The 12,369-nt window shown below is 42.9% G+C and overlaps 1 protein-coding gene across 1 annotated transcript; it reads right to left on the reverse strand.

Annotated features, from left to right (window-relative positions):
• Positions 1-2,526: 2,526 nt before the first annotated feature.
• LOC142075797 (transmembrane emp24 domain-containing protein 7-like) lies at positions 2,527-11,331 on the reverse strand. Its single transcript, XM_075137717.1, has 3 exons — positions 10,985-11,331; positions 7,952-8,197; positions 2,527-5,530 (listed from the first exon to the last, which is right to left on the reverse strand). The coding sequence occupies exons 1-3, from the start codon at positions 11,162-11,164 to the stop codon at positions 5,294-5,296; spliced, it is 663 nt and encodes a 220-aa protein (XP_074993818.1). The 5' UTR covers positions 11,165-11,331; the 3' UTR covers positions 2,527-5,293.
• Positions 11,332-12,369: the final 1,038 nt, after the last annotated feature.

Below are 12,369 nucleotides of genomic sequence, written 5' to 3' on the forward strand. Positions count from 1 at the left end.
AGCAGTCACCCTCTCTACTGTGCCTCCTGAAGGAGAAGATGCTGCCCACTAGACAGCTGGGGAGAAGGAGTTTACGTTCAGTCTCTGTTCAGCCACTGTTTCCCTCCGTGCACTTGGCCTTATGATAACCGCAAGACTTCAAAGGAAGATGATGCTGACCTCCATTAATGACAATGAAGCCCCTGAATAATTGCGCGGGTTCAGTTCTTAAATGCTGCATTTTCCTTCCTGCCTGCACATTGGGTACAAGTGTGCCTTCGTGCCATCCTTTACTTTATCCCAGTTAGACTGCAGGTTCTTTAAGGCTGGATTTCTTTTTCGTCTCTATGGATATACATAGAAAAGTGCAAAGCAATAATCTCCCAACAGAAGTCTTACAGCCCAGCCACAGGGCAGGCAAAAGTGAAACACCCAAGCCAACTTCAACATATACGCCAGTTCGGAGGGGGAAGGGCAAGGGAGCACCGGTGGAGCTTGAACTCAGAGGTAACATGAAAACTATGGGATCCTGTCTTTACTCAGAGTCCCCGGCAGAGCACAGTAAGCGTTATTTGTTGGTCTAGAAAGTATAAAAACATCCCGAAAGTACCCAGCTTCTCAGCTTCAAGAGTTTACTATTACACTGTCTTATCTCAAAAATCTAGGTGCATAAGCCATTCAGTAATAATATTTTTTCTTGCAATCTCTTGATGTTGGCAGAAAAATCCGTAGATTAAAATTAAATTTAAAACCATTACCCCTTGTCCTGTCGCAACAGGCCCTGCTAAAAAATTTGCCTACTTCTTTCTTTTAAGCCCCCTTTAAGTACCAAGAGGCCACAATAAGGTCTGCCCAAAGACTTCTCCAGGCTGAGTAACCCCAACTCTCTCAGCCTTTCTTCATAGGAGAGGTGTTCCATCACCCTGATCATTTTCGTGGCCCTCCTCTGGACCCGCTCCAACAGGTCCATGTCTTTCTTGTGCAGAGGATCCCAGAGCTGGACACAGTACTGCAGGTGGAGTCTCGGCAGAGCAGAGCAGAGGAACAGAATCACCACCCTTGACCTGCTGGCCACGCTTCTTTTGATGCAGCCCAGGACACGGTTGGTTTTCTGGGCTGCGAGCTCACATTGCTGGCTCACGTCCAGCTTTTCATACACCAGTACCCCCAAGTCCTCCTCGGCAGGGCTGCTCTCAGTTCCTTCATCCCCCAGGGCCTGCCCCGACCCAGGTGCAGAACCTTGCACTTGGCCTTCTTGAACCTCATGAGGTTCACACGGGCCCACTTCTCAAGCTTGTCTAGGTCCTTCTGGATGGCATCCCATCCCTCAGGCGTGTCGACCGCACCACTCAGCTTGGCGTCGTCTGCAAACTTGCTGAGGGTGCACTCGATCCCACTGTCCATGTCATTGATGAAGATATTAAACAGTACTGGTCCCAATACGGACCCCTCTGGGACACCGCTCGTCACTGATCTCCATCTGGACATTGAGCTGGTGACCACTACCCTCTGGATGCAACCATCCAACCAGTTCCTCACCCACCTAATCCATACCTCTCCAGTTTAGAGAGCAGGATGTTGTGGGGGACCGTGTCAAAGGCCTTACAGAGGTCTAGACAGTCGACATCTGTAGCCCTTCCCATGTCCACTGATGTAGTCACTCCATGACTACTACTACACTCTTCTGTAAGATGATCAGCTTTCAGCGGAAAAGTGCTTCAGACCACAACTTATCTTAAGATACTTTCAAATCCTGCATGCCAGGCACCCTAAAAGACCCCAGATAACTACTAAACCGTAATGATAACACATAACTGAAAAAGTAGAACTTACCCATAGTTCTAGAAAAAGCTTTTTTTAATCCAAGTACTGTACATATTCTTGAAAATTTTTGAGTGTGCAGCAACCGACACAGGAGAAAACACAAAAGGGAAGAAAAAGCGATTTTGGAAGGTGCCCACACAAAGGAATGATGCCTACTCTATTTGGTTTTTAAAACTTAACTTGTATGTAGTAAGATTCAGCAAGAAACTACACAATATAAAATATCTCCAATCACACATTTAGTTACTACATAGTATTTGAAGTTTATATCCCATCATTAGACACCCCTAATTGCATGCACCTGTCTAGCTCATTCCATATTAACCTTGTATCTGCAGAATTAATGTGAAAAGATGCAGTAGGTCCCAAACCAATTCCTGGCATCTGTAGTCAAATACTTTGAATTCCACTCTAACAGGAACAGATTTATGTATATTACTGCCTGCACTTCTAATGTGCTGAGCAAAGAGCCAGTAACCACACTATTTTGCTGAAACTTGAGTTTTTCCAGTGACCTGAAAGCACAGCTAATTATGAACAGCAGTGAATCGGTACACTTCTTGATGTACAGCTATAGAGGTAATGATCAAGTGTCAGGTGTTAACACACACAGATTAACTGTAATGTGTTAAAATACAAGCTGACTACTCAAATCGCTATTCAAAGATTTTTTGAAGACTAATGCTCCCCACTCCTACATGCAAACAAAACAATCAGACCACGTTCATATATTAATTTTTATTTTCCCATACAATATTCACAGGGTCTGCTTTTTGTCTTATTCAAACGAAACTTCCCCCCCCCCAAACTAAAACAAGAACTGACATTTCAGGACATGAAAAGAAGTTCTGTAAACATAAAACATCCAAGGAATAGCTGAAACCCAGGGCCTTTAGCAATTAAAAACAGTTATATCCCCTTTAACACAGGGCGTTTACTTGTGTATCACACCATTAATCAAACTATTCTTTTCATGTATTAAAAAGATGCAGCTTTAACCAAAAGTCACAATGCATTTCTTCACCCACTGTGTTTTAGCATGTGTTTTATTATATCCTATTCAGTCACTTACTTTAAAACCTATATACAGCTATGTTTAAACGTGTATTTGTGCCATGTTTTTAATAACACAAAAATAAAGGCATTTTTAAGCTATTGCTGCATATTATGCAGCAGGATACCAGAAGATTCATTCGGATACCTAACTTCAATGCAAAAGTCAAGTCCACTAAACCTCTGCAGTGGGAGTAATATTGAGCTGAACCGTCCCACTTCACACATTCAAACATTACGAAAGAATAGAGACGTGTATGTGATGGCCGTCCATTATCTGTTTTATCCCATTGTTTACCAATTTTGACAGCACACAGAAAAACTCAGTGGAAAAAAACCCAACATGTTTCAATCTTTAAAACAAATGCTTTTGTTGTGATTAAAGCTACACAAGTGATATTCAAACTCCAGAAGATGATAATGTGGATGCTATCAAAATTAAATCATGTTTTCATCTGACACTTGCACCCAAGTGTACCACTTGCGTTATTATTGTGTGCAGTGCAGCAAAAAACGTACTGAGTATCAGTTGCTGAAACACAAGAATAAAGCACATAGGTACAATCAATAATATTGTGTGCAGGCACAGATTTGTATCATAAGAAGAAAGCACTACGTTTTTTGTTTTCTGATCTTTTTGAGTCTAACTATTTCTGGGAAGCTTGCATCCCAAAATAGGACTGCAGTATTTAAAATTCAGTATGGGATGGAAAAACATTACATATAATCCTGCATTTTACATACCTTAAGCTTTTTAATACCCCCTTGACCTTTTAAATAATTTTTGAGCTGTTTGAGGTTTTTCTTCAGTTTCCAAAAGAGCAGTTGTTCAGTTCACAACAGAGAGTAGGTGCACTTTTGTTTATTTTTTTTCAACCATCACAAGATTTTAAAATCAAGTCATCTTAGACCAATTCTTCAGACTGCTCAAGTGTCGCCTGTACATGTAATTTCAAATTTTTGCTAGAAATAATACAGGCAATTAGTAAGGGTTTAGCATTCTTTCTCTGCTTGCTGAGAACTCGTTTTAAAAGCATCTTTTGAATTAACCAGTAATATATGACAATTTTTTTCACCTTGGTTTAGTTTGTGTGCACTTAAGAATTGGTCAGTCTACTTATTCCTCCAGAGCCTTCTGAAGGAGTTACTATGGCCAGCTCAATTCAAGCTACTTATAGGTACATACATTTACGACCTTCCACATCCAAATAAAACAAGACTTTACAGTACATAAGCTACTAAAGACATGAGCAGTGGAAACAATGTAATTATAACTCTACCAAAAAGATAACCTGAAATATTTAAAACATTTCCTGACCACTAACAAAAAAGAGTGGCAATTAGATGCACAAGGCCATCAAGTATCAGTGCACCACACACAGGACAGTAAAATTTACACCACTCGTGCAATGCAGCATCAATATCAAATTGGCCTATTAATAGGAAAACAAATTAATAAAAAGCTTTCTATGTGCCTAACACATAATATAACCTCGTCCAGTGCTGCTGCTGTGCTGCTTAACAAACCAAGCTACTTCTGGTCTTAAATCCAAAAAGCAGCAGCAGCACATATGAGTACAGAAACTGTACAGTTTCAGTGATAAAGTTACAAGATTCCCTATTTTATTGCATGGTTTCTAAATAAACTTGGAGATTAGGATTTTTGAATACAGAAAGTGGACTTCCTGAGTTGTCTCAGCTTACAATTTGTTCAGTGAAACAAACAGTGTAAAAGAGGAAATGCATTTGTTTTAATAAAGAATAGTAAGAATGTATGTTTAAGTAAACATACTCAAGTATATAATTTAGCAAGTTTTGAAGGTGGAGACTTACCAGGCTGATGGAGAATTTGCACCATGATGTAGTGTCAGGCTTGCAAAAATTTTACAAATAAGCAAGGGGTATCACTGGATTATTTTTTTAAAAGCAAATCAAAACAATGTGCTACAGTTCATCACATTTGCCTTTTTACAATCCAACACATTCAGCCTGAAAATTACAATCAAATCAAATCTTCATATATATCGGCTCTCCTATCAGACACTAGACTGTTGGGTTATCTTTAAGTGTTATACTGCAGACGGCAGATGGCTAATCTTACTGGTAAAAAATCAAACTCAGTTTGGATTAAAATCAGTAGAAATGAAGAGAGGCTCGTCACTGCCAGATATTTAATACAGGAATTTAATACAGAAGAAACATATGTTCCAAAGTATTTTTAAAATATTTCATTTATGTTCCAAAGTATTTTTAAAATATTTCAAATCATGTGTCCCTTTCATAATATTTTGGGTCTGTTCTGTGATTTTTAAGGGATGAGGGGTAGACACATTTGAATGTTGCATATATTCAGATCCTTTGTACCTGCAATTAATTGGACAACAGTAATTTTTACAGGTGAGTAGCACACAATGACCTGAAGCATTACCCCTACCAGTTATGATCCAACGCGGGTTGTTGTAGTTCTTTTATCTGAGAAGAAGCTTTTGAGGAGAAATACCTGCCCGATACTAACAACAAGAAGAATGATTGCTTCCCCTATTGACCAGTAGGCCACCCTCGTGTTTAAATCCTCTGCTCTGCTGCGGCCCTGCGCTTCCCTCAAGCGGAAGTGAGTCTGATAGTCGATGACAGACTTCAAAGCTTCATGAATTGAAACACACGCAGACTCCATCTAGAGAAGCAAACAAATATACACCACTGAATTAAGAACCCTTCTAGTGCTTTTTCTATTGTGGTTTGATATTTAAAATTAGGATTCATGTAACTTTGCAAGCTAAGGATTAACTCAGTCCATTGTCAGACTGAAATACCATAAATGCAGTAAAATTTAACTTTCATTGATCAAACTCTATACACAGGAATGCAATAGACTATTAAATAGAGAAGCATGTAAAACTGCAGATCTAATAAAAAGCAACAGGCTCTGAGAATGACTAAACAAATCCTAAATTCCTGTATATTTGGGTTCAAAATGAACAATAGAAACACTTTTGAAATTGTCAGTGACGTCCCAGTTGTTAATTCCACGCATACCAGGAAAACAAACAGTTGCTTGTAACATTAAGATGCATGTAGTATATATTAAATGTTTCTGTGTTTCACAAGTATGACATTCTTCATTGCATAATTCTCACGCAGGTTGCACAGTATCCTAAAAATTACAGTACTGAACTCAACATGTTCTTTTGGCAAGAGACCCTTCCCTTGGTCATGTACACAAAAAGCGGTTAGAGAAAGGACAATTCTGTTACCCTTCAGTGTTGCTGAATGCTCCTTAACACAATCATATAACAAATACTTAACAAATTGCCCAATTTCATTGTCATTTTTCATGAAAAAGAAGTATTACCAGTTTTCCAGGCCCTAGATAATTTTTCACATAAACTTCATTCACTTTCAGTTTATCTTCTGTTAGTAAAAGTCAGTAGCCCTCACTGTGTTTTGATCACCAAGATCAACAGATCTTCAAAATACTTAATTTCTAGTCACAGTTTTTCTTCTGTTTTATGGCTTAAAATTACTATTTCCTGAAGATCAAACAGCATAAGCTATTATAAAAGGAAATGTTTAACACACTGACAGGACCACTGTCAGTTACTTATATCTGTGTCTATCTATTCAAGTTGATGACCTTCAAGGCAGGTGTCCGAACAAGTCTAAGATATACTTCTCAACAAAATTCAGGAAGAGGTTTTCCAAACTAAGTTCTGCCATTGGTCTCGCTGATAAATTATAGAGTTCTCCTAGTCTGCACAAGGGATTTAAACACAAAGTCACTTTGGTTTTAGGGATTTACCTTTTACTGTCCTTGTGAAAGGCTGCCCAAATTTGGTCTGGCTACAAGCCTTAAGAAAACTGCAACAAGAACCTCCTTACCAAAGATGTGTTGTACTCTGAAAATTAACTTTTCCTTTCCCAAATACCTTACTTGCATTGTGTATGCTACAACCCAGTGATAAACTATTTTTCTATGTATCTTCTCCCTCACAGGCGGCAACGGGCTGCAGAGATGCTAGATGCAGGAACTACATGTTCTGCATTCTCAAAATCCCTCTGCTGATGCCAAGATAGCAAAAGAAAAAACAGACGTAACAGAACACACAGACCGAACAGAATGGAGACTAAAGTAAGGAAAAGAGATGGAAAGATCAAGGATCAAGAATCAGAATACAAAACAAAGCAGAGCAGAAGAGTGACAAGAAGAGAGACGTTAAGAGCTGTAGTTGAATTCACAGCAAGTCATCTACTCGTTACAGATCTCAGCTACTGAGACTGATGTGACATAAATTCAAGTGAGATTGGCATTTGGGAAGTGTATTTATATTGTTGAGTCCAGACTAGGAAAATAGCGACCATGTGCAGCATTCCTTAATGGTTGTTTAAAGTGAGGTTTGGTGATGGTTATAATGTAAGAACACTAGTGAGAATTCATGAAGCAAGTGTTCCAAGGGAAATTTTGATGGATTTAGATTGGGTAGAGGTGGTACAAAACTGTAAAATCCTGAGAATATAATAGTCATGCTCTGACCCTTTGTAGTATCTTGTAAAGGACAAATATCTAGAAACCAGCTAAATATGGCTGATTTTGTTCATTTGTTATTTTGCTAGAATCTTCTTCGCTATTTTAAAAATGGCAGTTACATGAGAGATCAACTTAAGTCCTCCCCCAAAAAAGACTCTACCATTTTAAATACAAAAACAATTCTCAAAGTTTCTCCAAAGTTTGGAAATTTTGAAAACCCTGATCCACTGATATCTACAGTTTGTGAAATCCATACTTCAAGAGGCACAGAACCATTAAAAGGAAGTTCCCTTAACAAAAAAAACCCAACCAACAAACAAAGGAAGATAGTGGCCTAGAGTTTAAGGTTTAAGTCACTACATTTTCTCTTAAGCACTTGGTGATTCCTTCTCAGCTCTGCTCTGTTCTATAAATTCTACCTTCAGAAAGAAAGCTTATTTGTTGTAATTCAGACTATTTTAAAAGCTCCAATCCATTGATTTTTGAAAGTGATATCCAAATCAAATGCAGCTGAACTTGAAAAAACATTGCCTCTACCTAACAGCTGCTATCATCACAAGAGCATTTTACCTGGGTAAGTGCAGTTACTCTGTTCTCACTAGGAAACAGCGGTGGATCTTCTCCAACCTGGAAATCAAAGTACACAGTTTTGTGTGTGAAAGTAGAGAATTCGTTGCTGAAGCAGAATTTGTATGTTCCGTTCCTGGATGCAGTAAACGTGAAGCTATCATATTGTTTCTTCATCTCTTTGTACAATACAATGCCATCGGGATCTTCCAACCGACAGTCAACATCATAATGACCTCCAGTGATCACCTGAAAACAAAAACCAAGAAATTGTCTTTTTAACAAACCAGACATTTATACATTTCTTCTAAGGGGTATGATTTGTCAATTTGGCACTGCAAAATTTTTTGCTTTAACAAATGTTTTAAAATATAATGCATTAATTTGAAAATCTTTCAAAGCAAGGCTGCAAAATCATTTTCTTGTGGAGACATTCCAAATACTTTAGGTTCAGGATATGTAATGTCAACTATAGTTTCAAACCGTTTATAAAAGCAATTTTAATTACTTTGTTATAAATAATTGTACAACAGCAGAGGCTACAGTAAATGAACCTTGATGGGGCAGCAAAGACATTACTGTAACAAATCAACCATTTGCTCTATCCACAAGTCCTCCATGGAATTGATTCAGCCAGAGGAGACTGCTAACATGCAGTAAGATGGCTCCTTTCTGTACGGCCAAAAGAGTGTAACTACTCTATTAGCTCAAGCTGCTTTAGGCTGCAGGAATGGCATCTGACCAGTAGAACAGGTATTTCAACCTCGCTCCTCTTCACATGTGCTTGTGAACAGAGCAATGTTCTGGGGGGTCAGTTATGTACAGCATTTCTTCCCCAAACCAGCACATCCAGATAATGCCTACAAGTGGCTCAAGACTTCATATGATTGTCTCAAGGTTTTTTTCAGGCTTTGATTATTGTTGGTCTACAGCATATTGCTCTGTAGACTAGCTCTCCCACCTCTACAGAAAGACTAATCCAGTAGCTTAGGTATTCATAACTTGGGTGTTCTGATGGCTCTTAGGCTAGTAGTTTTACACTTAATCTTTGCTCCAAACTTTTGGCTTTTAAGAGAAAGCATGCAGAAGGAGGAAGGGACTTATGTCTAAAGGCATGTCCCTTTTATGTGTGTGCAGAAATCACTGAAATACTTTAGTATCGGAGTATCTGCACTTCAGTTCACATAGTATTATTTAAACTCACATTATTTAGGTATCAGGTTATTAAAACGGTAATGTTAATGGTACACCTCAAATAACACGAGATCTGAGCAGTAGCTGCTCCATAAACAGGAAGTTTTAAAAATATTCAGTTGGCAAGCATTATCTTCACAGTTTTTCCAAAAATGTGATGACAGGATACAAAGAGAAAAAAAATTTTTGGATGTTCTGGATCTCTGGCTGTCTCTCCCTGGATGTCTGCATCTACTTGGGATTTTCATAAAGAAATGCTTACCTGGCTGGAAGGAAAAACAAAAATCAGATTTTTCTATAATGAAATGGTGGCCCATTTTTAAAGTATGATCTCAAATTTGACAGGGGTGTGCTTTTCACCAATTACATGAAAGTCACTCACATTCAGTTATATCATAGACCCTGAAAGGGCCAGTTTACATATACATGGTAAAGATTTGCCAGAACTTTAAAATTCCCCTAGGATTCCTTCCCACGGAGCTTGCTTGAGCCTCCTCTCAGCTCTTGAGACATAGTGCCAAAGGACATGCACACAGCACTTCAGTCTATCGGTGCTTGGTCAATTCCAGACTTCACTTTTAACAATGCTACTCTTGTTCTGATCACCGACAAAAGTGACAACAGCAGGCTTATCTGTCCAGCAACCTCCATGGATATCCACTTCAAAACAAGGAGGAAAGTACTGCACAGAAAAGACTTTATGAAAGTAACAGGCAGGGACAAGAAACATTCGGGTAGGGAAAAAGATGCATCTAAGAAAGAACTAGAACATGCAGGACAGAGTAACAAGGACTGATATTTGGCAGCAACACTCCCTGAAATACAAATGGTGGGCCAGCAGCCGGGAGAGAAAAAAACCACAGGACTTCAACACGAAAAGTCGGACCATAAAAGTACATAGCCCCTTCAAAAGCCACCAAAGGTAACTGTGATTCCCATAGCCAAGGATGATTTCTCTCTCGTGCTGCTGCTGTACTGTCAGTGACTTCACCAGCTGAAGTGACAGACTGGAAGGTTTGAACCCTGCTGATACACTCAAAGGCACCAAAACTGTCAGGGCTGTTGCTCGATACACCTTAGAGCTGCACAGCATGCACTATCGTGATGGCTGCATGTTCAAACTGTTACAGACTGGGGAAAGTAAGAAAAACTGTGCGGCCTCACTTAATACATGCATGTTAACCACCGTCTTTAATAAGACGTCAGTAGTTGCCTGCACGTTTTATTTTCTGTAAGACTCCTATCTTGCTACGTGCCCGGGACACTTTGCTAGTACTGCATACCTCTTCCATCACTTTCTGTTTGCTCTGTGACCCCCATTTGAACCATACTGTGCAATAAGAAGCATTAGCTCCTTAAATTGTATCGCGCTCATCATGCAAATTCTTCACAAACCGCAAGGAAATTACTTTCGCGGCACCGTGTCGGGCGGGGGTGCTTTGGGCATTCCCCACGCTGTTTAGATGGGACACTGCACGGCAGTGGCCGGGGTAAAAGACGCTGCCGGTTGTCAGGCCCGACTTTATAGGTCTTTCTTGACTCCCGACTAAGCTCACGCCTCCCGCCGCTCCCGCAGCGTACGACAGCAGGCAGCGTTTTCTTAGCCGAGCCGGGCTCTCTGCCTTGCCTCCCACTGGTGCTCCCGCGCCGGCCGCTTCGCCTAACTACTCAGCGAAGCCGAGCAGCGCGCAGGGAACGAAGGAAGCTGCGCGGCTCCCCCGCCGGCACAAGCCCCTCGGCCACCGCTCCCCGGCGCCGGGCTGCGGACCAGCTCCGCCGGCGCGGCGCGCCCAGGCCCGGGGCGGCGCTTCCCCGTGAGGCCGCCCCCGGCCGCCCGGCTACCTGGAACTCGAGGGTGCACTTGGTGCCCTGGGCGATCTCCTCGTAGAAGCACTGCTTGGCGTTGTCGGGCAGCTCGAAGGTGATCTCGGAGGCCCGCGCGGCGCAGGCCGCCAGCGCCACCAGAAGCAACGGCGGCAGCCGCCCCCGCGGCCCCGCGGCCCAGGAGCCCCGCAGTGGCATGGCCCGGCGCAGAGAGAGGCGAGGGGGGACGCAGAGCAGAGCAGAGCGAGCCGGGGCCGGGGGGGAGCGGGCGGCCCGGCGGGAGGCGGCAGCGCCGGCGTGGCGGAGGGGCCGAGCGGGGAAGCGCGCTGCCACCCGGAACCACCCGCGCTGGGCGGCACCGCCCTCCGGGAGCGCTTCCGGGTGAGCGCCCCTCCTCCCGCGGGTGGTTTTGCAGACGTGGTGTGCGGCGTGGAAAGGGGCGGGGCCACGGGGCGGGGAACGGGGCGGGGCCGATGCGGCGCTCCCCGCCCCTCCCGCCCGGCAGGAGCGGGGGTCGCGGGGGAGCGGTGGGGGGCGGCGCCCCGCCGGCGGGCGGTGTTCGCCGTGTTCCGCCCGCCGGGGCCCGGTGCGCCTGCGGAGTGAGCCCTGCAAGGCGCCGTCCCGGCTCCCCGTCTTGTCGAGGCCTTTGGCTCTGTGTCCGTTGGGTGCGGTCAGCCGGGGGTTAGGTTGTCTTGGCGGTGCCGTGGGGCATGGCCTAGAGCTGGAGGGTGGGTCTTGTCGCCGAGCGCCAGTGAAAAGCAGCCTGGGCACTCGCCATCTTCAGAAACTGGGCACACGGGAGTGCATCTGAAGAGTTCTGCTTCACAGGTCGTTAAACGTTCTTTGCTCCTGAGAGAGAAAATGCCGATTAAAGTGCTCACACTGGCTGCAGGAATGGCGGCTTTAAGTTCTACGCCAGTACATACCCAGTTATTTTTACAAAGTAAAGCAAATTCAAAGGAAGAAATCAAAGATAACCTCATCCTTATATTCATTTTAAGTTCTGTGGTGAATCAGACAGAGTAGGAAAAAGAAAGCTCGGCTCCAGTCTCCCGGGCAGGAGGATGAACTTGTAAAGGGGTAGGTCTGCCTGACCTCCCGTTTTGCTCCTCTGAAAAAGGGGCTAACCTGTCAAAAGAGGCACCACACTGGGATGCTGCTTCGTGATCCTCTAGCCTCTAGTCACGAGGTGACTCCTGAGTAAGCTTGTGGAGCCCATGGATTCCGTTCTCATCACTGTTAGAGAAGCCTGGGCACCTGTTTGAGGACTGTGGATTTCACAGGACAGAGGTACCCAAAATTGATATGCTGAAGGCTCTGATAGGTTTGCAGGTATGGATTAAAGTGAGATGGCAGGTGCTTTACCAAGTATCCATGCCACCTCTGAGGGAGACATTATCCAC

The sequence above is a fragment of the Calonectris borealis genome, chromosome Z (genome assembly GCF_964195595.1).
Source record: "Calonectris borealis chromosome Z, bCalBor7.hap1.2, whole genome shotgun sequence".
NCBI classification, from domain to species: domain Eukaryota; kingdom Metazoa; phylum Chordata; class Aves; order Procellariiformes; family Procellariidae; genus Calonectris; species Calonectris borealis.